Raw genomic sequence first — 27,226 nt, forward strand, 5'->3', positions numbered from 1 at the left:
AAGTGAGACACAGGCATGGCAATGTTTGTATTCCATCTATTTGAAATACAGAAAATTAGGAAAATCCATTACAGTGATATTATTCATTCATACAATAAAGTAAATAATATTTTAATAGGTATTAATTTACAACAGAGATATCACTTCCACCTGTAATTCCCTTTATGAGAAATTACACTTTACAGATATCAAGGGATACGTAATTAATTTTATTCCAATCTGTATAGTAAGTATAATTCTCTTTTTTATTTTTTCACGAGATAAAAATGAAAGTGCTTCATACAGATTTGGCATTAAGCTAAGGCATTTTCAGCAGAGTCCAGAAAAAGAATGCATGGTGAGATTAAATGCTCACTCATCTCTAGGGATGCTTTTGCCAGAAAAGAACTGAGGCTTATTGTAAGGGTAGTCTGGAGATTTTTCCTTACTTGGTCTTTTCCAAAATTGTTTCAAAGAGCAGCTGAACTGCATCAGCACAAAACACCAACACAGACATTCTTCAGACAATAGATTTTTTTCCCTGTTTCTTCCTTGCTGCATTATTAGCTGACATAGTAAGATATATTTAAAGACCAAGAAAAAGTAACTAATCATGGATTGAGAGTTTAAATGGAATGAACAGCAAATGCTTCAAAATGCCATCTTATTGAATTTCTTTAATTGCCTTTTAGAAATAAATCCAGCACAAATACTATTTACTTGATTTTTTCTGACTAGGCAGTGTCCAATAAATTTATTAGAGTTTTATAACTCACTTTTAATCAAATACATGGATTCCTCAATAAATCCACCCCTCCTACAGATGGAGGAGTATGGAGGTGACAAGGGTTGCAGTTGCCTCCTGTTCTCAGGGAATGCCTCCACGATATCTGCTGTGCTGGGAATCGAAAGTGAGATCCTAAGATGTACTTAAAAACTCATAGCCAGATGCAACAGATAATTTAAGCTGTTAGATTCATATGGATTTCAACTTAAGGTACTAAATTGCAGATAGGATCCTTAATATTTTATTGGCTCTCGACTGTGAAGCAGCATTCATCTCTTGCTGAATCTCAAGAGAACATCTAAGCTTTGCTTCCTGAGCACCTACATTCCTCCTGGGAAATGCAGTTAGTTTTTTTAAGTCCTCCCATGTGTGGACCCAGAGGCAATATCCTTCTAGCTGAGTTGAACATCTGGACACCTTGTTTCTTTGTTAAAGCAATTGAAGGCATCCCTCTAGTCAAGTCTCCTGTCATGTCCAGCCTCCTGCTAAGATGGAGTTTCCCTACAGATGCTGCCTCTGGCCGCTAAAGATCTGATATCAGAAACAGCAGTTGAAGCCAGGGGATCCCAAGGGCCTCCTTTTTTATTACTAGTCAGCAAGGTAAAACAGAAGCAAGAAGTATCCTGGGAAATCAGAGAAGTAGACAAGAGTTGAAAACTCAGAAGAATGTAAACAGAAATGGGGACAGAATCCAGGAAAAGATATGGAGATTAGAAGAAGTGTGAGAAAGACAGAACTTAGGGTGGAGCAGTCAGGGGCGAATAAAGTCTGTATTATATTCCTGTAAAGTAGATAGTGGTGTCATCCCCATTTTAGGTTGGAGAAATGGAGGCACAGAAATAGGTTCAAGTCTGTCAAGATCACGCACTAACTTTAAATATTTTACTCAGTGCAATTCCTCGTGTGATCTTCTGGGGCATTTAGCATTTTTGGACTAATGCAACGTATTATTCACAGCTCTGTAGGCATCACTTGCATTCTTGCAAATCCAAATTCAGATGTCCCTATCTAAACAGTGTGAATGTTGATGCTTCCTTGAAGATGCTGTTATTATTGGCTTGCCCAAAATCAAATAAGGACCCTGTGACATAGGGACAAAATATAATTCACAAGGCTCATGTTCAAATTCCTTTAATTCAGTCCCTGTCTGTGACCACCAAACACCTCCTGCAACAGGCGAGATTGCAGAAATCATTCAGAGAGCAGGCTCCTTCATCATAGAAATTAGACTGATGACCAGAGTATCACTGGTGCTTTGAAATGAGTGCAACAGAGACACTTTGGAAAAAAAATTATGTGGTAATATATGGGAAGATTGGTAACAGACAGTAACAATATGTTCTTAGAAAGGACTGAGTTATTGGGATGCTTGTCATTGAATGCTTTCATTTTCAGAATGACAGAAAGATGAAAAGACAAGAAGTCAAAGCAGGTCTATATTCTCATAAATCAAAGTACTTGAGAAGTTTTATTATGGCAGCAAGTTATGAGATCCAAGAAGCTGATTAGGGATTTGGGAATTGTGGTGGTTTGTGTATTAGTAATAAATGCCTAATTCTTGTAACCATTTCAAAGAGGAGATGCATAGTATATATCTTAAAAACCACATGTGGTTTTTTTCCACAAGTACCACACATACCACATGTTAAGTTATTTAGCAGGCTTCTGTTGTGGTTTCTAGAAGATTACTGTTAGTATCTATTCCATAAATTTTGAGCTTTGTTGACCTAGCACATTAAGGAGCACATCGATCCCTAATTGCTGTTGAGCAAAATCAGTTATTATAGAATTTACATACAAGCAATACTTCAGTGGAAAGAAAACATCAGGGAGATTTCCAAATTCCCAAATACTGCTCTGGAGAAAATAGTTCAATGATGAACTTGACAAAATGGGGACACTATTATTTTTTTTTACTGTCTCTGCCTGTTGCCTTTTACTACTTGCTATTAGAGACATAAAATACAAACAGATTAAAAATAGACCCAGAAAGACTTACAGTCTGGAGCATAGCTCACCTCAGCAACTGCTTAATGAATCTTCAAGGAAGCATGTTCTCAGTGTCATCATGTATTACTTGCGTGTTCCTCAGCATTAATAACTAAGAAAGCAAAATATTCTCTTCATTAAGTTGTTTTCTAGTAATTCTTCATCTTTAGTATTGTGCTGTGTGGTGATTTTCTTCATTCAGGAAATTGAATGCCCTCTAAAGCAGTTTATATTTAAATTCCACTTATTGTCTAAATTTGAATATGGTAGGTTTGTTTTGTTGTTTTCTTGGGACCACTAAATAATTAGTGTTTTCAGATACTCACCTGTGTATTTTTATTTTCTTAAGCTCCCATTTTTGTCTTCACTAACAACATTAATTTGAAATTTCTAAATTATTTCAGTAAAATTTTCTACACCATTTTTTTGTGACCACAAGTAATTAAGGCCAGCTGTTAATAATGTTTTTCCCTTTTTTTTTCAGTGCCTCATATGTGCAGTACAGTTGAGCATAGCTGTGATCACTTCTGCATAAACACTCCTGGCTCTTACCTGTGCAGATGTAAACAAGGATATATTCTGAATGCTGACCAGAAGACTTGCAGCAGTATGTTATTTCACTTAATTTTTCTCTTTCTTGCTCCCAAAAAGTGCTTAACATCACATACCTTTTCTGATTGGCTCATAAAGAACTGAGGTCAGTATATAATCGATGTTAATCATCAGAAAGAGTCTAGAAAGGTGGAGTTGTACATTTTTTTCTTGCTTTGTGTAAGTGAAATTCTTATTAACCTTTCTGAAATTTCGGTAATTTGCTGTATAATTTATAGTAACAAACTTTATTTCACTTTAATTGTGATCTTTGTAATCAATATTTTTTTTAGTTCATTGTAACTTGTTTCCTAGTAATTAACAGCAAATTACATTAGGGGGATACGTGAAATTTATTTCTATGTCCACCATTATTTTAATGAAATTATGTAACACTATTTTTAATTACTTGTGGAAAATGTACTTGTCTAAAATTCAGTTTATTATCCCACAACATTACATGGATTCAAATGAAATCTGCCAAACTGATTTGGACCAGAAGAAAAATTTGGAAAATGTCTTCTCAAGAAACTGTGGGAGCATAGGATTTACTCCTCACAACTGATAATTTCAAATTAAGGTGGAGGATGCAGGCTCAGATCCTATCCTTGTATTTGATGTTCTGCATCTCAGGAGAGTTCCAATAAAACAATCAGGTAGTTTGGGATTAGCGGATTCTTAGTCTCTTTTGCTTAGTGTTGCATTTTAGATCAAATAGTGACCACTGAAACACTGAGGATATGTCAGTATCTAAAGTTACTCTCTAGCTTTGGCATTAGAATCCTTACACGTGCAGTGGGACGTGTGGTTTCAGTGAGAGGCTCAGTAAATGGTATGGGATCAAAAGAATGTCAGCACTGAACTGATCAGGGCATTCTAACTCCCATGGTAGCATCTTCAGACCCTTTGGGCTACAGCGGGAAACCACTTTTGAGCTGTAGAGCTAGGAGAATCTTTGGTTTCTATTCCTTCTCATCAGCATCCTTCACCAAATGCAGACATTTGTCGTATTCATGTTTGTGAATTACAAGGCAATATTTTGTGTTAAATTGAACAAATCTAACACTTCATTTGTGGTTTTGTTTCCTTAAGAAGATGAAAAAAAAATCAATGCAATCTGGAATATTTCCTAATTATTATTTGGTAGCAACTCGGCCAATACAACAATAGTGACCAGAAAAAGTTTTCATAGAGCCTATTTTCTCTGCTTCAGCATATTTGCTATAACTCTGCAGAAAGAAGGTGCTCAGATGGTGTAATCATCATGAAAAATGATGGCTCCAATTATGTAATCACATTTTAATAGCATTCTCTAACATATTCTATTCACTGTGTCCCCTTAAATGCTTCTCATTTAAAACTTCTGTATCCTTTAAACCTTTCTTTTAAACCCTCTACATGCTATTTAATTCCTTAAAGAATGTTTAACAAGGAATTTTTTTCTTTCAATTTTCTGAAATTTATTTGAAATTCAAATTTTCTCTTCTTTTTAATTGTTCTTCACACATTCTCCTTATCCCCACCCCTGACATCAGTTTTGATAATTGAACTTGTCTTTTGTCAGTGTATTAACAAAATTTAATTACGAGTATGAAAAATTATTTTTTTATTGTCTCTTCTTCTTTTTTACTGTGTTGTGTTTCCATTGTTTTTGTCAGCCAGTAATCAGTAATTTTGCTTCAAATTACTGATTCATTTCCAAGAGTTTTGGAATTGTGTGTAATTTTCCTACTGGTGACCCATGCACAGTAGCCCTCAATATGTTCCCACTCTACCATTTTTTAAGCCCTTTGCTGCATTGTTTTACTTTTTTTTTCGTCTATGGCTTCTATTAGTTTTCCCCACCTACCTGCCACACATAATTTCCTTGATTGTGTACTTGCTTTGATCATCAATCAGAAGATACAGACTGAAGTTTGATAAATATGAAAAGGAAATTAGTGTGTTTGTAGCCTACTTCTAAAGGACTTGTTTTTACATTACCAAACTATAAACTAATTTGAGCAATTAGCCCTGGGAATCTAATATGAAGAGCCATTCAAATTGGCCTTAAATGTACTAGGATGGTGCTAATCATTGGTGAAGGAGGGAGAGGATACAGAAGCAGTCCAGAGAAGGTCAAACCTTTATGTCTAAAATCCCCACAGAGATGTAACAGAATTCATGAGGATAGGGAGCCAAGCCTAGACAATTAGGAGAGCTTAGTTCTGGAGGTAGGGGAAACCATGGGGATAGAAAAACCCACAGGCTGGGAGTGTTTTAGTTACCTTCGTTGGCTGTTAATTGCCCACAAGTTCACAGAGAGAACATGTTCCTCACCTGACCTCTAAGAAGAATAAATCTTCAGCATGTTTATGTTAAGTGCAATACATAATGAACATAAACCAGATGTATTTATCTAAGCTCTGGATGTATTTGGCAGCTTTTTCATGAACAAATAGTTTCCTTATATACATTTTAACGCTTTCTAAATTAAACAATGCAGAAAAGATGAAAGATACATACCTAAAGTTATATTCTCTTTTCGTTCTCCTGTACCTAAAGTTAGACTCTGTTTTCATTCTTCTGTTCCCTTTTCTTTTAATGTTGTGGGAGTACACCACAGAACAATCACTGAAGTGATTCAGTTCTTAAAAACACTTAACCAAATGGCTTCAATCAGCAATGAACTAACAACTTTGCTTCAGGCTGGAATATGGTGCATTTCTGTTTTAAATACATGAGGATTTTGTTCCTTGATGCATTTCATTATAACATTATTTCTAAAAAAGATATTTCCTTGCATTAAAAGAAGAACATTTCCTATATCTGTGATTTGTTACTTTCCATGTGGGAGAGCTGGGGGAAAAGGCAACTCGGCTGTCTTCCAGAACAAAACTAGGGAGAAAATGGTAATTTTGTTTGTTTAACTTGAAATATTCTTACATTTATTTCATTATGATGGTTTTGCATCCATGCAAAGGGTGCTCCTTTCACATACTGTGGTCTAACTTTTCTAGAGGAAAGTGGTTTTGTGTCAGATAATGAGTATTCTTTACTCATTACATTGTATTTGTTTGTTTAACTAATCTCTTCCTTTCTTCTCTAAGATGCTCAAATCTTACATTAATACACAAAATAATACAAAAGAGGAAATGTAGCTGAAACAAGCTGGAAAATTATCTATTTGTGAGTGTTTATACTGGAACAAAAGAGTTAAACGACTGTTTATGCTTCTCATGGTGCTGCTTGATATGAAGCAGACAGCTATAAAAGAAAATTCGTTTTTGCTTGGCTAGTTTCCTCAAGCATGTTCCAAAAGCCCATTTTGTAGCTGTAAATGACCATTATGTGTTGAGCAGTCTTTGAGTAACACAAAGTAAGTTGCTTTTCAGAGCTTTCGCTGGGGAAACTTGAGGTTCTCATAAAGCGTTAGCTGTTGAAAAGAAAGCCCAGTGTGCTTCACTTGGCTAGGTGCTGAACTGACCTCATTTGTCATTGTGATTTTATTTATGAGATCTTTTGCTTGGGAGGGGTAACTGGCTACAGTATTTCACACAAAAATGAAAAAGTCTAAAACTCAGAAATTAAATATCCCCAAGTCTTCTGATGTTGTGTTTTCCTTTTCCTTTCCAACTTCATCATCATTTATCTGGTTATGCAAAAAAACCAAACCAAAACAAAAAAACACCCTAAACCAAGCGAAAAAAACCCTCCACAAATAAACACAATTTTTTTTTCCAAAAAAACCCTGAGGAGTGCCTTTCGAACTTCTAAGAGAAACATACATCAAGCAACTCTGCTAGGCACCATTGGCCCATCAATAGTCATGGCCTTCAGCTGAAGGAAGGAGTTCCTCAGCTTTTGAGTGACTGATCCTGCTGGCTTTTACTGTTTGACAGAACATTGGTGGGAATTGTGTTAAAATGAGCAAATTTCTAAAGAGCTGTCCACAGCTTCCTGAAATTTACTTTTGATCTATAATCTACGTGTGCATTGTAGAAAGTCAAAGAATTTCATATTCATGCAATTATGTTTTGTAGCTCAGGACCTCTGTGCTGTGGAGAAACATGCCTGTGAGCAGATTTGTGTGAACACACCTGGGTCCTACGTCTGTCAGTGTTATGAAGGGTATGAGCTTGATGCAGATGGAAAGAATTGTGTCGGTAAGTATGAGTTCATCACTTCATATTTATCTCAACACAAACCAAAGGGAAATTCAATGTAAATGAGTATCCAGTTTAGCCATAGACGATGAGGGGAAATTCTCTTCTCCTATAGGAGTGGTAGATGACGAAGAACGCATAATTGGCATGTTTGTAGGCCTTTACTGACAATAAATGGTGTCTTGGGAAAATTGTTCCAACCAATTACACACAGAAAATAACATTGCTGTTTTGAAACAAAACATGAGATGTTTTATTTGAGATCCATGTAGGTTGCCAGCAATGTACTGGCATGATATATGTGACCATTAAAAAACAAAGCCAGAGAAACTCAGTAGCTCCTCTTCAAACAGAATTTATGCACAGAAAAACCTGAAAGTGGATAATTTCTTGATATTTAATTCACTTGATTTTATGGTCATGTGAGTGGAGATTTCAAACCCTTTTTGGGAAGATGACCTTAAGGAAAGTTTAGCCTCCTTAAGAACCCATCCACTATCTGCATTTAATTTTTGCTATGAGCAATAATGGAGTAAACATCAGATCTAAGAATTACAGCTCAAAAGAAAGAGTGTAGAAATACAGTATGATAATTTTTTAAAACAAAACATACTTCCCTCTCTATTACCATGTAAGTATCTTTCTCTTCTTTCCTGTTATACACAGTAAATACTTGGAGTATAATCTTTTTGCCTATTTGCCCTGTAAATTTTTCATCCCATGCTACATTCTGAGAAAATATTGTCTTCTGATATCCACCACAAAAAAAACCCTTAGTGAGACCTTGATGAAAAATTGCATTATTTGTTAGGTATTCTCTTCAGGCAAGCACTTAAATGCATACTTAATTTCAAATACGTATTGAAAAACCATGGAAGTGAATCCCAGTGAATCCTTGCTCCCAAATCTGCCACAGGCCACCACAATGCTTTTGTCCAACACCTTCTTTCTTGTTGTTTTAAAAAACTCTAACATAATATATCTGTCTTTTATTGCCTTCACAGAGCTATTGCCTTGTAGGATAAACCTGTTTTGAGATGCAAAACAGGTGGCAGTTTATGGAACTTTCTGCATATACCTTCATATAGGAAATGCAAATGAGGTTTTTCAGGTTTTTTAGGCTTAGGATAACATACAGTTTTGAAGAACATTCACTCTGTGCTTACTCACTCTTCCAAAACATTTTCGTTACTTGTAGCTTAGGATTTCAGGATTGGAGTGTTTAAAGTTCTCAATGTAATTTTTCCCCAGCATAATTTGGCCACTAATACACCATTTTAAGAACCTGCTTTTTGAAGCCAGACTGTTTTGAAAATGCAGATAATAATGGTTATTTAGGCAAGTTAGATGTTCTGGCCCAAATTTCTACGTCTAACACTCCACTGAAGTTCTTTCAATACCCTTAGCTGATCCTCATGACCTTTACCTATGTTAGGATAAAGGATATGCTTCTCTACTATTTATTTGACTATATCCTGACACGGAAAATCTGCAACTTCTGTTGGTAGGTTCTTTCACCCCCAGTTCTTTCCTACCATATATTCTAATCCAAAATATTCATGTTAGTGTCATCAACTGTTGTTACTATTTTCTCTCTATTAAACTGAAGGATCCTTGACAACCCAAGATATTCTTACTGGGAAGGTAGCTACCATGGAGAAATTCTTTGTGTGTCAAATCTAATATTATCCTCTGTAAAAAATACAAAGTCTATTTTTGCTATTAAAAGCTTCAAAATATTTTTATACCATTTATTAAATTTCTTGAAGTGGCATTATTTTTTTTGCCTGGTAATAACTTATTTGCAAAGTCTAGAGAATGATATTTGGAGGTGGGATACATCTTTGACTTTTTTCTTTTCTATCTCCTCACTGACTTTCTTTAGCATGAAGAGATACAGGTCTATTATAAGCTCTACATTTAAAGATTTAATATTCTCTTTTCAATTATTTTCAAAATGTAGTTCATGCATGGGTTCACTATTTTGAAATTTATAGCTTTTTTTCTCCTCCACTTGATTTCTATTCGTTTGTACCACTTTAGCAAAAAAACATGAATTCATGCTATTCATATGACTGTCATAATTAGCAGTATTAATTGTGATTTTAAAGCACACTATTAACTCTTCTATTTTTCAATTTTCTTTTGCATTTGCGTATTTGGCCATTTAACTTTTAATTTCTTACTGATATACAAGAATTGTTCAATGTATATTAAATATGTTCAACCCATGCAGAACTTAGCTTCTTTACCTTTCCTGAACAGGAAAAGCTTGTCTGGGTAAGTTGTGATTTTGATGGTAATTCTTCTGCAAATCCTATTGGCTGTCAGCCTCCAGAATTTGATTTTTCAGGTTTGAACAATTTGAAATTTTTGAGGAATATGCTACTACTAAGAATGTACAGCTTCCCCAGATGTGATCACCAGTGAATAATCACCCTTGCTGGAAAATCATATAAAGGAGACTATGTGTAGCATTGAATCAGTAGTGACAACTCTCAGTTTTCCTTACTCTTAAGGTATTTAACCCTTCCTTTCTGTGAAGTATTTATTATCAAATGAGCCGGATCAGAAAAAAGATCTTGATGTACATGTATACTAGAGACCACTGAGTGCAATAACAATTTTGCAAAAAGCAGTGACTCCATTAAGGTTACTCTCTCCTCATGCAGAGAATGAAGAGAGAATTTCAGTGGAAAATACCATTGTGGTTCTCTCAAAGAGACAGAGGTTTCCCTCTGAGATATCTAATACTTCTAAAGTTTTAAGTCCAGCAAAAACAAATGAGAAAGTGCAGAAAACTCATTTCACAGGCATGTTTATTAAGATCTTTCTGATGGGCTAAAGTAAGGATCAAAGGCAATACTAACTGCTTTATTGATACATGTCAGCCAGTTATCTGAATGGTAATAATGAAATAAAATCTTACAGCCAGAATTCACAATGTATCAATTCAAAATGACCACTGAACAGCCAACCACTCTTGAGTGTTTGCAACACACAGTTTATGAACAAATTTTCAGACTAAACAATATTTGAAACTGTCTGCTCTGGCTGGCAGAGCACTATCACTTTGCCTTTTTGAACACCTTTTCACATGAACGAAGTCCTGTCAGTTGAAGTTTGGTGGTTATGAGCCATTCTTTCTCCATCATGCTGCTGGACACTCAGTCTCTCCACCTTCTTGGTGTCGCTGGACATGCTGCCCTCTCTTTCCTGGCACTAGTGCTAGACTCTCTCCATATTGCTGCAGCTGTTGGGCTTGGGTCCTCTTTACCTGGCAGTGGTTTGGCTGCTGGCACCTCTCTGCATTCCTGGCACTGCTAGATTTTTTTGGCTGCTTTTTAGGTTCTTATGAGTCTTCCATGAGTCTGCTCTACTCTTCCCCCTCATTCTTTTTCATCCTCCTTATGCCTGAGCCTGAGTAACCTGTATTCACATCATAGGAGTAAAACAACTATACAAGAGAAAGATGAGCCACACTACCCGGAGTTCAGAGAGGGCAATGTAAGCATCCAGATTGCAGAACTGGTAACTGGAAGTAAAAGATGGCACTTATCACTTACTAACTAATTCTGAGCAACAAAAACAGGGCAGAACAAACATGGGGAGATGACAACTGAATTAATAGTTTGCTCACTAAAAATGACATTAGTTCAACATTTAGAAAAACTTATCATTGAAATAGGCATGACATAACAGTAAAATCAGTGAGATCTCTAAGTATTTACTTTCTAACGTATATCTCATGACTCAGTATAGCAATATGAAAATAATGACACTTCTACAAATTAGGAAAATATTATTCTGCTTTGCTCTTATAGCAACTGTGTTTATTTTCTGCATACCAACTAAAGGATTACAGTACTTCAGTATAAGAAATAGAAATTTAAAATTTTTCTTAGTCTTTTCAGGAAAATTCAACTCCATAGACACCTTACCTACTTGCTGACTGGAATGCTGTTGACAAGTTTCCCTTCTAAACAAGTACCACCAAAATGAAATGTGAAGCTAAAACTGAAATGACTTTATAGGTCAGTTACTAGTGCCAATCTGCAAGGCTAAGCCTGCCTGTAATTAGTGCAATTTATATACAAAATTATTGAAAAAAGGGAATAATACTTATCTCCAAAAGCAACTGTCAAGCAAATGTTCTTACTTCTTAACTGTGTTAGTGGAAGGATATCTTTTAAATTAATGTGCTTGTTGTTCTTATAGGTCAGCAGACCTAATTCTGTCAGTAAGAGATCCTCAGAAGGCTATAAATGCTAAAAAGTAAGCCTGAAAAAATTAGTTATTTATTTTGTTGGGTTTTTTTCCTTTCTGTCCAAGGTACATTAGCAACTGCATAGCCACAAGAAAGCACAGTTCTTCCCTCCAGAGACTGTCATTTGAAAGTGCTTATGGTCATAGTTGCTCAGATGCTGATAATAAAACATTCTAAGAACCTGTTTAGTTGTATCTAAAGCAACAAATCTGGTGAAAGTGCTGGAAGGAATGTCCTGTGAGGAGCAGTGGAGGACTCTGGGTTTGTCTAGTTTGGAGAAGAGGCTGAGGGACAACCTCATCTCTGTACAGCTTAATGAGAAGGGGACATGAAGAGGGAGCTCTGTGTTGAGATCTTCTCCCTGTTACCTGGGGATAGGACATATGGGAATGGTTCAAAGCTCTGCCACAGGAGTTTTAGACTGGACATTAGGAAGCATTTCTTTATCAAGAGAGTGATCCAATACTGGAACAGGCTTCCTAGAGGAGTTGGATTTCCCAAGTTTGTCAGTATGTAAGAGGCATTTGGACAAAGCCCCTAGCAATACACTTTAATTTCTGGTCACCCCTGAACTGGTCAAAAGTGTTGGATGGTCACTGTATATCCCTTCCAACTGGATATTCTATTCTCAACTTTATAATCAGTAGTCAGACAGTTGCAGGTATTGTAGTAGCAATTAATTTTGTTACGGTTTAAAAGCAGAAGAGCAGGTGACTTTGCAGAGCAGTCCATATGGGCTGTTTCCCAGGTATGATGCTAAATAGAAAAAAAATACATATTCTTTAGCCTACTTATTTCTTAATGTGTCTTTTAAAACACTTAAAAATGTACATGAGATTAGAATTAATTTAAAAGAAAAGCTGACTAATCGTATGACACATTATATCCCTGAAATACATATTCAGTAAATCGATTTTTATATGAATCTATTCAGTCTGGAAACAGGAAGGTGCATGCCAGGAAAATGGTGTCACATAGTATCCAGTAAGTAGTTTAATTTGACTTGATTCAACACAAATATTCTGAAGGGTTAAAAGAAACTCTTTCAAAGTAACTTCATGGGTTATCTGCGTTCCTGACTAGATGACCTTGACCAAATTTTGTAGCACACCTGAGTGTGCATGATTTACAAAAGCAGGGCAATTGAAGAAAGAACTGAGTTCGTTGAAACAAATTACTGCCTCTTGAAGAAATTTGTGAGGCTCAGCAGTATAAAGTAGTGAAAAAATTACTCAGTTTGCAAAGAGGAACCTGTCTCAGTAAATGTCTGTACGAAGCTTAACACATTACTGTCTTCTGCAGAAAGAATCAGTTATACTTTCCTAATGTAGGCCTGGCAACTCTTTGGGGGCAGAGAACCAGCTTTGTGACTTATCTTTAATTTCTTTTAAGATTTTTGTTGTGGAGATACAACTTAACCTGCAAAGAAATTAAAAAAAAAAATAGTCCTTTAACTTGTTTAGCGCTTTTGAATGGGCTTTACAGAGTAACTCTGAACTATTACCTTATTACTCTTTGGCAATCTAACTTGTAAATATGGATTTGTGTAATAAATTACTAGACTTATAAGTGACTGCATGTGATATTTTTTTCTTACAAAAGGCATTATATAAGCAAAATGTCAGTAGTGAATACCAGCCTGAAGCTCTCAGGCTTTGTAGTTGCAGCTGCTTTGTACAGAATGAATCTGGAGCACGCTAGAGGGAATGAATGTACTGTGACAGTCCTTCATGCAGAAGATATTGCCAAGGTTCTCCTATATGCTCAGGCTACAGGAACAACTCTTGAGAACTAATACAGCTGGGAGAGAACTAAGGAAAAATAAAGCAATTCCAGGATTGGGATTTGAGAGACAGAAGACAGAACTAAATCAAACAAACTTTGCTACACCCTGGACTACAGTGTGAACATCTGGACAGACTAACTGACTGAGGCATGGTTTCCAGATCTCAGAAAACGTGTTGAGAAGATTCCTGACAATCTAATAAATATTCAAAGTTGAGAAATTACTCCTATCAAATCTGGTTTACTAGCTGGTGTTGAAAGTGTGCTACTTTTTGCAGAAAGACTTTTCAGGACACAAATTATGTCAGCTTTTCCTTTTTTTTTAATAGTCTCCTGTGTGTAATTAGTACCATAGTATTTATGCATAATACTTCTTATTTTGTTTTTCTAATTGCACATTTTGGTCTTGTTCTTTTTCAGTTGTAGACTACTGTGCTTTGGATAACCAAGATTGCCAACACGAATGTGTTAACACTGAGGACTCTTATTACTGTAAATGTCACCCAGGGTTCATTTTAAATCCAGACAAAAGAACTTGCAGAAGTAAGTTGTGATATGGTTTAATTATGAACAGTTTGTACTTCTTCTGTTTTCCAGTTGTCCAGTTGTCCCACTGGTCCTGGGAACACTGAGTAATGAGTCAGCTATAGAAAATGTTGGAGTGCCCTGGAAGCCAAAGGTCTTGAAAGCAATGCAAGTTGTTTTGGGGGATAGTTTGGCTTTTGAGGGGAGGGGCTAAGGGTAGTGGTCCCTCCTATGAACAGGAAGCTTTTAGCATGAAACCAGGCTTCTTTTTGACAGTTAAAGGCCAGAGCTTTGTCTTGCATTGTCTCTTTGATTATTTTGATTTTTCAGTTAGAATATCATCTCCCTAGCTGGGTGAACAAAGAAGTCTGTACAAGACAATTTATGACCAGTTTGGTTTATAAGACAAGAGAAAATGATGAGTAATTCCACAATCAGAGGAAACATTGCAGTCTATTTTCCCGTGGATTTTTCTCCAGAGTGAGTTCTTTGATAGTGTTACAAAGCTCTGGCAACATCGGTATCTTCTACCAAGTTTAGCTATTTCCACCAGATTATGGTAACTTCCAGGCTTTGTTTGTTAGTTGTTTGTCAAATTTGATAGATACCAGGCTAACAAGATCAAAAGTCAACAAGCTAGGATTGGCACGTGTCCATCATGAATCACCCAAACCACAGATGGTGACCAGTGTTCCTTGTTACATCATCCGGCACTAACAAGAAGGATTTAGCTGCATCACTTTTCTAATGACCCACAAGAAGTAATTGAAGGCTGCAGTTAAATACCTTCTTTTTCACCAAACTCAGAAAGACAACATTCCTCAAGTTCTCCACACAAGTAAAGTGCACTATGTCACAGCAGTAGGTCTTTGTTGAGCCCTCTTCGTCTTAATACTTTTAACTGTGGGTAGAAGGGAAGGGATTATTCCAGTGCTGGACAAAATATGTCAGGTGCTGTCTCCAGCAATTTGGCCTGGCAATAGCCCTTGTTGGTCCAGAAGCTGACCTGCAGACTGACTTCCCAGCTTGACCATGGCCTTCCCTGACATTACAGACCTGCCCAGCAATCCCTGGGCTGTGTCACTCTTGAGGGACACTCCTGGCCTCATCAGGAGTGGCCCTGCCTCATGTTGACACACAGACTGACTTCCTGGCTTGACCTCAGACCTACCTCAGCAGCATGTACTTGTCTGCTCATCTGCACTTCTTGTTAAACCTGGCTGCCCTTTCCAGGCCTACCCTGCTCAACCTGCTTGGGTTCTGCAGGGCACTACCTGTCTAGGAAGGTCCCTAGCCTGCTGCCTGCATTATCACCCTTGGCCCCTCAGGGGTCTCATTCCCTTGGGGAACAGCTGGCCCATGCTCCTCCCTGACAGCAAGTCACTTCCCAGTCTGTACAACCTATAGGGTCTTTCCAACCTAGATGCAGGACTTTCCAATTCTTCTTGCTGAACTTCATACAACATCTTCTGGTCTAATCATCAAGTTTATAAGGCTCCTCTGTATTTAAGTTCTGCTGTTCGGTTTCCCGGTATGACTGACTGTCTCTAACCTATGACACCCACAGGTTAGCTGAGGTGCACTTTGTATCATCATCTATGCCACTGATGATGTTCAGCGATGTGGCCTCCAGTACTGCCCCTGTGGTACTTTGGCCATTATCAGCAACCAGCCAGGCATGAAGCCATTGACCACTATCCTTTGAGTCTGGTAGCCTGGCAAATTTAGACTCCACCTAACAGTTCTTTCTTCCAGCCTATACTCCCTCAGCTTCCAAATTAGAATGCTGTGGAAGGCAGCATCAGGAGTTTCACTAGTGCCAAGGTGTATTGCATCCACCAATATTCCCTTATTCACAGGTGCAGTCATTTCATCACTGAAGGTGAACAGGTTGGCCAGGAGTGGTTTACCCTTGGTCAGTCTGTGCTGATTATTTCCAAGAATCTTCTTGTCCTTTATATATTTGGAAATGGATTCTGAGAGGATGTGCCTCATGGTCCTGGGACTGAAATAATGCAGATTGGTGTACAGTTCCTGGAGTCTTTCTTCTTGTCTTTTTTAAAAGATAAGTGTAATGTTAGCATTTTTAAGTTGTCAGGGGCCTCTCTTGGTCCCTGTGAATTTTGATACATGATAGACAGTAGTGTCACATCACTTAGCTCTTTCTGCACCCAGAGGTGAATACCAGTCATCCTATGGATCTATGTATATCCAGTTTCTCTAAGTGGTCTCTAACTGATGCTGCTAGCCCCTCTCCTTCTCAGACTACTGGTACATGTGGAAACTTGGGAAGAGATTTTGTCTGTAAGAATCAGGAAATGAAAAGGGCATTTTTTTCAGCCGTTTCTGTATTATTTATCATTAGGTTGTTCCCTAAGTCAAAACACCAGTGTTTTCTATGACTTTCTTTTTGCTACCAGCATATTTGTAGGCTCCCTTCTTATTTCCTTCAGTGTACCTCAGTAATAAAAGGTTCAGCAAAGCTTTGTTTTTGTTCCAAAATATGTAACAAATGCTTTTATATTCCTCTTTTTTTCTTGGTCCTTTTTTTCTCCCTCTACTATTTTCCCTCTTTGTGGTTTTAGTTCACTGAGAAGCTTTTGCTCTTCTGAGCAGATTTTCCAGTACGATGGGATGGTTTGTGCCTGAGGTCTTAGCAAGTTTTCTTTAAAAATCTAACTCTCCTGGTCATCTTTTCTCTTGTTGGCTCTTTCCCAGGGGATCTTCCAACCAATTCCCTGAATAAGCTGAAATCTGATCTTGTAAAATATGGAGTCAGAATTTTGCTGTTTCACCTCCCAGCCTTCTGGATTGTGAACACTGTCATCTCATGGTCACAGGACCAAGTCAAAAAGGAACACCACTCCTTGAGAATTCACATTAGGAAGTTGTCACCAAGTCTGTGCATAATCCTCCCGTGTTGCATGCACGACGTCTTACCCACTGTATCAAATCACTCAAGATGTGTGTCCTGAGCCTAAGCCTAATACTTACAAGCCACTTTACCTTATGCTTGCTATTTTCTGAGCCTTGCTAATAAATTAAAGCATGAATGAAAGAATTGTGCAGCTCTTAATGCTGCAAAAGTCAAGATGGCATGAGAGCTCTTCAGAGCAAAACTGTCCCCTAGACCCTACATGTTATGAGTCATGCTGCCTTTAAGTCAGCATAAAAAACACAAAGAAACAAATTACATATCATTGGATTTAAAATGTTTATGACTTTAAAACTTCTAACATAAATTTCTGCATGTTTTGCTTATGTACTAAATCTCAGGGATGATGGCCAGCTAACCGTGACTTGTACCCATGCCAGACCAGTTCTCTGCATCAGCAAGCAGGCCTAGGCCTGGGGTGCTGGCTCCAAAGATCTTGTGATTGTCTCAGAATCCTGACTTTCCTTTCAAAAATAGAAAGTAATACTTTATGCTCATGGGTACAAAGAAAAGCTTGGAAATGTAAATGATGATCAGTATGGTCATGCATATCTGACAAATGTTTTCTCTTGAAATTATTCCAAACTTCTCAGAATGAAACAAAAGGAATAAGGCTCACGAAGACAACCCTGCTGTCACCTGCAGAGTGCTCTATGGCTGGAAGAAAGCAGCAAATTTGGTTGAGCAATGAGGCGGGTGAAGGTCATTAGAGCTAGTAACTATTAAGAGGACCTTTGCCACTCTTGCTTCTTCCCTCAAGAGGACAGATGGCAGCTTCTGCTTGTATTTAGGAGTGCTGAGCCTTTTGCTCCTTAGGGAAGGTTTCTATTTGAGTTATGAGTGGGTTCACACTATTTGTAGCTGGCAGAGGCTTTCTGTTACCATCCTTAATCTGGGTTGTGTTAATAAAGCCCTGTGAAGTGTGTTTTTAGCGTTTCCAACATGCTAGCCTCAAGGCTCCAAAAAAGATAACACATACTTTTCGACTCTTGTGGTCATCTTCAGAATCAGTTATCCAGGAAAAGTCTGTCCTGCACACTTGAGTGAGCCAGGATTTTAGCAGGTAAATGAATCACAGCACTAAGTAGGTCCAGAAGGCATACAGCTATATTCCTCTGGTGCACACACGTCTTTATGATTTCTGTCCCTTTAGTGTACTCTTGAACAAACTATATTTTCTAATTATCTTTTTAGTAAAGAGAGATCTGCATGTTATGTATATGTGTATGTGCATATGCTGTCGGAAAAAGCTTTAGTAAAGGAAATGTTCTATTAATATATGAAGTAATGTTCATAAATTATAAAGTAGTCTTCCTGAGTTTTCTTAGAAAACATTCTGCCTTGTTTTTCCTGAGAATGTGGGTGGTTTATTATTGCTAAGGACTTTCATCATATATAAAGGCTCAATTGCATTTACCTGCCACAAATACAAGGAAAACACAGTTCCTGCCTCAGAAAACCAGTTACCTATGGGAATACTAATTCATTAACTGCTGGTAATAATAAAACCCTCTCAGTTTTCAGGTTGTGTAACAAGGTGTTTGAAAGTGCTTGGATGTTTTTTAAAGTGTAATTTACTTAATCTGTGGCTTGTTTATTTTCGGCAGTGCTGAAGGGTTAAAACCATTTTTCACTGGTATAAATTAATTAACTCTACGTATATAAATGATGGGCAGACACTGGATCTAAGTGAATGTCAGGTTCTTTAACTTCATCAGTAGTGATAAACACTATGTGGCAAATACCTCAGTGCTCAGTGCACAATTGCTTTCCTTTGTAATGTACTTTATACACATGGTAGCTGTTTCTAGACTGCTTGTCTTCCATGAGAATTTCAAATGGAAGAATTATGAAGCAAGCACTCAGAGCTGTCAAAAACATCAGTGCTCCTGATGGCCTGGTTGTCCTGCTTTGATCTACTGAACAGGATGTTTGTGTGTTTGTTACAGATCATATCTAGCTTGCTCTGGGTGAAATAGAGAGGTAGTTTTGATAAGGCAATGTATAAGGCATAGTTGCAAAATGTTAAGAAATATTTAAGATTCTAACTTCTCTACTGCATGAAGTACTTGTGTTCTTGAATAATTCTTTGAAGTGTACATGTCAGGGGTACCTCAGTATAGCAAATATTTGGAAAAAAAGAACATTTTGTTTTCATTGTTTGAAACAATATGGTAAAAAGTCAAAATGATGCTTAAGGAAAAAAAAGGCTAAGGAAAAGAAAGTAAAGTAAATAAGTTTTACCTAGTTTATTTCTAACTTTATTTATCTAGTTTATTTCTTATATTCCTCACTGACACAAATTTTTTTCCATTTAGTACCAGACTATTGTGCTCTTCAGGACCATGGTTGTGAACAGGAATGTGTTAATACAGATGATTCCTATTTTTGTCAATGCCAAGAAGGGTTTAGACTTAATCCAGATAAGAAAACATGCAAAAGTGAGTAATCAATTGGACATAATAAAGTTTATCTGCTTTTATTTCTTAAAACTGCTGTGAATTGTTTCCCTTCTGAAAGGATGGAAGTTTTCTCTGTAATTAAGGTTGAAATAAATGTTTCTTTATAAACTTGAATTTTAACTGAGCCAGTCATGCTGGGGTAAATACACATTTTGCTGTTTTGTAGACTGCTTTGTATATTAGATATTTTCTGAAGAGTTTTATGCAAACCTGAAGATTAATATAGGAACCAAAGTGCCTAAAAAAAAATAAGCTCATTACTTATTTGAAACTTTCAGACCTTGACTTGTAGTGACACAAACAGCTTTTAAATTAAAAAAAAAAAAAATCCCCTTGATTTGCCCAGTTGGTTTATCCAAGGACAGATATATTTCATTAGCTTGGGAACATATTGGATAAGTAACATATCTATCAAAATCAACTAAAAGTCACACGCAAACCCCCACAGCTTCCTAAAAAAATTGTAAAAACAGCCTGAGCAATGTCAGGATTCTAAACCAAACACACATACTATTTCCTTTAAAATGACTTCAGTGTTACAGATTTTCTTGAGTGGGGCCTGGAATCACGGCAATTTTTTAATGTAATGTGTTAAAGTTCAGGGAGAATATATTCAGCAAAATGAAATAGCTTGATCTGGTGACTCGGGTTTGGGGGGGGGGGAACTGTACTGCTAGTATTTTATGAATAATAAGCTTGCTTGGAGCAATCTAATGATATTTCTAGACACTCATAAAATGTATCTGGGTTTGAAACTATTTTCTTTTATTCTTAAAGATGCATTCTCATGAAGCATTTTCATCTACACAGTGCTGTTTTTACAGCAATCCATGCTATTCTGGTTTTTTATTATCTATATGGTATTTTAGTCTATTCACGTTTTTATAGATTGAATAGCCTTGGCGAGCAAAACAACAGCATTGTGTAGAATATTTATTGCAAGGATGTAATTGCAAATTAAAGGCAAATTGTAATTCCCATTTGGGGTATTTTTCCTCAGGGGGCTTTGGATTTGGCTGTAAATCTGGTGATGCTTCCAGGATTAAGCTCCTATTCCAAATCTTGTTATAACAAGGATCATGTTAGCTGAGCTTGTAAAATAAAGCAGCACATTTGCATATATGCCCTCTTCATAAATCAGAGAGAATAGATCAGTGATGACTAGCACCAGGCATTCCTCCTTCACCATGATGTGTGACTTCTGATGAATACAGGAGATCTGTGGGAGTCAAAGTGAAACCTTACATAGCCAACTATTTGCAATCTGCTCTCAGATCCTCCACTCACTATCAGCTTTAGCAGGTATCCAAAGCACAGAATCCAGTATTGTTTAAGAAAAGTGAGTTTTTTCTAAGCCACTTTACTTCAGAAACCCTTATGGCTGGCTTCAGTTCTTCACTGTTTTTCTCTCACAGAAGTAAACTTCTGTGCTCTAGATCAGCATGACTGTGAACATGAATGTGTTAACATGGAAGGGTGATTTGTATCATGTCATCCTGGATACACCCGACAACACCATGGTAATACGTGCAGCAATGAGTTGTTCTCATGAACTGCAGTGACTAGTTTAGTGCAAGGGCAAGGTGTGAACAGAATGAGAAAATACTTCTGGGTCCCTCTTGAGATATTTCTGAGTCATGCAAACCTATGTTACTGTAAAGTCCACCACGAGCCAGGCCTGGTGATGTAATGCTATAGTGAGATCCTTGATCCAACAGCATCATTTTCTCCAAACCAACTAACTGGGAAAATGTGTTCAGCCAATGTGTCTAACACAAAGGCAGTGCTTGCTGTTGAACATCTGTATCATTGTTATGGGCTGTGTAAGCTGCAGCACACCTGGTACTGCTATATGCTGATATGTGGAGATATGCAGAGACCTACCTCTTCTCTATGTTTACACCTTTGGTGATCTGTTCAATAAAATGTCCTCTGTTCGTAAGAATGTTGCTAAATGAAGGATCAGTGTTGCCCCCCAAAAACCCAACAGCATTGCCCACATGACATCACCCAGTTTTTAGAAGATAGTTTTATTGCAGAGAGCCATTTTGCATATCATCTAAAATATCAGCAGCATTTTTTCCTGATGTTGTTATGACATACTTTTCCAAAGGGATACCCAGTCATTGAAATTTAAAAAAAAAAAAAAAAGTTGATAGGACAGGGAATAATTATTTTTAAATAAACTGTTTGTGATAAAGCCATATCACATGTATGTCTTGCAAGACCTTGGAACTTTTTAGCAATTATAGTTTTAGACTATCTCAAGTTGAATATCTAAAAGTTAATATATTCCAAGACACTTGTTGTTTTTAAAAACAGTGGGCCTTTTTCGGTCCCTTCCCCTTCTTATATTTTTTTTACATATGTAATAAAGCACGTGATGACCAAATTTACAGTTATAATGATTTCTAAAACCTGGTAATTACCACCTTTGTGATTACTGCACTCTTTGAAGGAGTGTGTTACAATATTGTGCAAGAGAACCCCAGGTATTTAAATGTTAAAAATTCGGTTAGTGTGGGTGTTTGTAAAAGACAGTGCCAAACAGATGCAATTTTTCACAGAGAATATGAGGATTTTATTTTTTTTTCCACATTTTCTGTGTACTCTATGAAGTTACACAAGCCTCTTCATAATGATGTGAACTCTTGGAAAAAGGAGAATGTTCCAGCTGGAACTTGCTTTAGCTAGTAAAAGCTGACACCTCAGCTTCATCTGTTCAAGCCTACATTGTCTCTCTATGTAGGATGGTAAATCTGGACCAACTACTGCAAACTCGTTGCTTAGTTAAACAAACTAATAAACAGAAATATTTAGAATTAAGTGATTTTACATTAAGTGCAGATTTTTTTTTTATGTAAACAAATTACTACAGACATGCCTGCTCACATCTGTAAATGATTTGTAAATGGAGACATGTGAGACTGTGTTTGAGCGAACTTCACTACTTTTGGTCAAGTTAAGATAAAGTGGTTTGAGCCTATGTAACTAAAAATAGCCATTAGCAAACCAGTAATAAAATATTATGAGGAAGTTCAAAGTTTTTTTCCGAAAATCTCCTTATTCTATACTCACAGATTCAGCAAATTACATAGTACACCTGCAAGTCCACGTATCTCACCCTACTGCTTTGCTGTCCACTATATGAGACAATATGTTTTTTAAACAAAATTCACACCTCTCTCTCCCTTACCCCACCTTTCAGCTTTCACACAACCAGTTGCATACAAGATTTAAAAGAAATATTCCATTTTATCTTACTTGGAATAGGAAAATCAAAGAAATGGACACTCTCACGCTCCTAATTTGTATCTGTGCCCCACTAGGCTTTAACTGCTTGAACCTTTTGGCAGGTTAAAGTTTTAAATTGGTGATTTCTCATCCTATTGAAAAAAGAATTTAATGTTTATTAAATAATCTGAAAGACATAATTTCTATTTCAAAAGTTACTAATATTCATACTTGCTGAGAAAATTTTATGGTGAACAAAAGAGTCTTGCTTTTTAAAGAAAGAAAGCATGATTCTGTGGGTAAGACCAGAATGGGCTTCAGGGTTCTCTTTCACTCCACTTGGTGTTACTTCAATCACATTGTGTTTTTTGGCAAGGAAGATCTGTACTTCACCAAGTCTATTACCTGCCAGGTGGGGTTGTTGTATTCATTTCACTTAGGTGTTGTTAATTAACTCAGGTTACTCAAATAGGTGGGAATACTTGCATAAGTAAAAAGCTGTACTGATCTTTTTCCCTTGCTCTGCAAAGGCATTGTGTACTAACTACAGTAGTTTATGTATCTAAGATGCCAGTGTCTAAGATGTTCAATCATTAACACATCAATAGGAGTGGACCACTGTGCTGAAAGTAATCATGGTTGTGAGCAACTGTGCCTAAATACTGATGACTCCTACGTCTGTCAGTGTTCTGAAGGGTTTGTCATCAATGAGGACCTAAAAACCTGCACACGTAAGTCTTGTGAGAATGCCTTTTATCTCAGCTCACCTGGGAAGGGTTTCTGTTTTCATACAGGGAAGAGGACACACTTTCAATTTTTTCTTGCAGTCTGCATTTCAGTAATACTTTAATAATTATTTGAAAGCAGAAACAGAAAAAGTATTTAGGAAAGAATAACTGTTAGTCCTCCCATAGTCAGAAAAGTTTTGGAAGACCTGTTCATCCCCAAGTGTTAAGGACAGTTTTTCAATCACATGACAAATGTGTTTGACTGACAGGTTGCCTGGACAGCAATGTCCCCCAGGCAAACTGCATCACCTTACCTGGGGCAGGAGGAGAACTGAGTGTCCCACACTGAGCTTTACATGTTGTATGGGAATCCCGAATAAATGAGCAAAAGTTATCCTGACAGCTCTCTGCTGTCATTAGATTTATAAATTTAATGAACATTGAGAATTGTTGCAATTTCACAAATAGTTGAATTGCCTCCTTCACTGGAAAAATAATATATAAAAAGGGACAGGAAAAGAGAAATGTAAATGCATTTTGCCTGTTGACTTTTCTTGGACCTCTTTGATGAGAGAGTTTTGGCTGCTTTTTCCACAGATTTTGGAGGTACATTATTTTTCAAGCTTGTTGAGTGTTGGAGCAGCTCCAGAGTTTGCCCTTTTTCTTGCAGTCAGGCAACACAGCTTTAAGATAAGTTAAACTGCAAGTCCTCAGTCACAAAAATTATATAGAGAGAAGTGACACGAATCAGCAAAAGCAGTTTGCCTTTATATTTAACATTATCTTGGCCTCCATACCAACCCTTTTATCCCCATCCAATACCTCGCTGGACTTTGCTTCTGTCTGCCATTGCAGCTCTCTAGAAAGGGGCAGACAGTAACACAAAAGAAGAATTAGTGTACCTGTAACAGCCATAGGGTCTACGGTTGAAACAATTTACCTAGACATTTATCTGTAGAACCACTGAAAATTGTGAAACAGACAAACTATAGAATTTTATCAACTTGCAAATGGAAAATCCCTTTTCCTTTATAGTAAAAAGAGGTGATTTTTCATTCCTGAGTTAATTTCCTTCAGTTTGTACTTGGAGACCTGTCAGTAGCAGAGTTCAAGAAGCATTTGGACAACATTTTCAGGCACATGGTGTGACTCTTGGGGCTGTCCTGTGCAGGGCCAGGAGTTGGACTTTGATGGTCCTAGTGGATCCCTTCCAACTCAGGATATTCTATGATTCTATGAAAATGGTGCTGTGACTTCTGGAATCTCTCTTGTGCAATGAAACTGAGCCCTTTTGAATAGCTCCTCTTCTTGCCAGCGTAACTCTCTCCTCATACATATTTAGGAAAGAGATTTGCCCTATTCCTGAGTTCTAAATGAGTTGTTGAAACCTCCTGAACGTTTTTAGGCTACCATGAAGAGAGTTTTGGCACTTTGCAATTTCCTGAATGAGCAGTTAAATGGAAGAGATTAGCATTTAATATATACCACTCCTAGTGGGAAAACAGGGGACCTTCTAGTGTCATATACACTGACACTAGTATCTTGAGAGAGCTGTGGGAACACCTGAATGGTAAACAAATCTATAGTCTGACAACTAATTACAAAAAAAAATGAGTGTGTGCAGCCAATAGATAGTATCAAGTGCTGCCTGCAAGGTCCCAGGAGCCCTATGTCTTTATATTACAGAGAAGAAACACTTGGGAAATCTGAGATGTAAAGTGGACCATATTTGACAGTACTTGTCGTTTGCAATTCTTTGCAAAAGCTTGAATAGTCCAAACCAAATCCCACTGATGTCTGAGAGGTTTTCTGCTTGCTGCCACAGGACCTGGGTCAGGTCCACAAGTGAGTTCTGGGGTCTGCCACCTTCACATCAGGCCATTTAGAGACTATTTAAAGAATGCTGACAAGGTAGCTTTTACGTCTTTGCAAGTGTCTTGTATAAAATCATTGCCAAAGTGTTTTGTTTTGTTTTAATTCACTTTCTAATTACTGAGACATGGACTCTGTTTAGCTATTTTAAGCATAGAAAAGTATAATTTCTCAACTCTGCTTAAAGCAAACAATGAAAAGTACATCACTAGGCCCTCTTACATTTTATTGAAGCTATGTATATATTAGCAGATGAGAAACTGAATTATTGTTTAAGCAGATCAATGTATTTATATTTACTTGCTTATATGGAATGCAAATACTAGAGATGAAAAATAATTCATTATTGGTTAAATTTGTTAATAATTTCAATTGCTCCTACAGGAGTTGACTATTGTGCTCTGAGTGATCATGGCTGTGAACATTTGTGTGTAAACGGTGACAGATCTTATACTTGTCAGTGTTTTGAAGGATACAGGCTTCGTAACGATGGGAAAACATGTAAACGTAAGTTATTATTCAGCAACTCAGTTTAATATTACACACAGAAGAAATCTGTAAGGTAGGTTTGATTGCCTAAACATTGCAGTCCAATGTAATTTTAAATGTTCAAGGACTTCAAGAGGTCCTAATTTCACTTTTGGTGTCATATCATATTTGTCTATATCTTGGAAATGCTAAGGCATCTGAAGTGGTATAATGTATAATTTTAGGCACCTGAGTCATACCCGAAGTGTTTGTGCCATTTAAAAAAGTAGTCCTGAAATTGGACAGTTGTGGATTTTATTTTGAGATACTAATTGTGTTTAAATTTTGAACATCTGCTTGCTCAATTATAGCTAACGATTTTCCAGAATTTCACAGCAGGATCATAAATTCATCTTTCTCACTACCTAAAATGCTGTATACACCAAACTTTTGTCATCCTACTTTACAGAAAAAATTACAAACACCTTCCAATCTTAAGCATAAAGAAAACGAAGACTAACTGTTTCAGCATTGCTGAAGATAAAAAGATGGTGATGGAAAAATCAGTTTCTCACCAGAAAGTTTACTTACAATGTGGATATGGGATTTATGTTCCTTTGGAAATTGCTGTGTCTCACTAATCTGCAGACTAGGGATATGTGAAATTTCACAAACTCTAGAATTGGAACAATGCACTTTTCCTTAATAGGAAGTTTGTAAAATTAGCAGGACAAAGATGTATTTTTTGTTACAACAAAAAAAGACAACAGGTGCTATAAATGATTTCAAGAATTGAGTTCAGTGTACTAAAAAGGATAAGAACTTTCAGTAGATCACAACTGTAAGACTTTGAACAAACACAATTTGTTTGCCTTTGACAAACACAATTTTTTATATATTAAATTATTCCCAGGTAAAAATGTCTGCAAATCAGTCAACCATGGCTGTGAGCATATTTGTGTTAGTGCTGACAATTCCTACATCTGCAAGTGTCGTGAGGGATTTGTGTTGAGAGAAGATGGCAAGACATGCAGAAGTGAGTGACCAATATCTACTGAACATTTTTGCGTGTGCATCAGGCAAGGAAAGAAAGGGGGTTTTCACTTCTTACTGGAAAGAAAAAAACCAAAACTTACTTTTTGATATCTACATTTCTTTAACATATTTTTGTTTGAAACCTACATTTATATCAATCGTTCCCAGGACGGGACATCTGCAAATCAGTTAGCCATGGCTGTGAGCATATTTGTGTCAGTGAAGATGACTCGTATGTTTGCAAGTGTCATGAGGGTTTTCTGCTGAGAGAAGATGGGAAAACATGCAAAAGTAAGTATTCTGATAATTACTCATAGACTTTAATCTACTGTATGTAGATCTGTAGAAGGCTTTGAACAAATACAGCAACAGGTTACTGTTAGAATATAGGAGTAGTATTGTTATACCTGCCAGAAGCTTGAAG

The 27,226-nt window shown here is 36.9% G+C and overlaps 1 protein-coding gene across 3 annotated transcripts in view; it reads left to right on the plus strand.

Annotated features, from left to right (window-relative positions):
* The window catches only part of MATN2 (matrilin 2), a 68,997-nt gene that overhangs the window by 24,759 nt on the left and 17,012 nt on the right, over positions 1–27,226 (plus strand). For all 3 annotated transcript variants that reach the window (XM_027657020.1, XM_027657018.1, XM_027657019.1), the window contains exons 4-11: positions 3,240–3,362; positions 7,369–7,491; positions 13,964–14,086; positions 19,322–19,444; positions 23,308–23,430; positions 25,684–25,806; positions 26,681–26,803; positions 26,971–27,093. In XM_027657020.1, coding sequence (XP_027512821.1) covers positions 3,240–3,362; positions 7,369–7,491; positions 13,964–14,086; positions 19,322–19,444; positions 23,308–23,430; positions 25,684–25,806; positions 26,681–26,803; positions 26,971–27,093 — 984 coding nt within the window. The remainder of the gene's footprint in view (positions 1–3,239; positions 3,363–7,368; positions 7,492–13,963; positions 14,087–19,321; positions 19,445–23,307; positions 23,431–25,683; positions 25,807–26,680; positions 26,804–26,970; positions 27,094–27,226) is intronic.

Source organism: Corapipo altera, unplaced genomic scaffold (genome assembly GCF_003945725.1).
Source record: "Corapipo altera isolate COAL_440 unplaced genomic scaffold, ASM394572v1 52b, whole genome shotgun sequence".
Lineage (NCBI taxonomy): Eukaryota > Metazoa > Chordata > Aves > Passeriformes > Pipridae > Corapipo > Corapipo altera.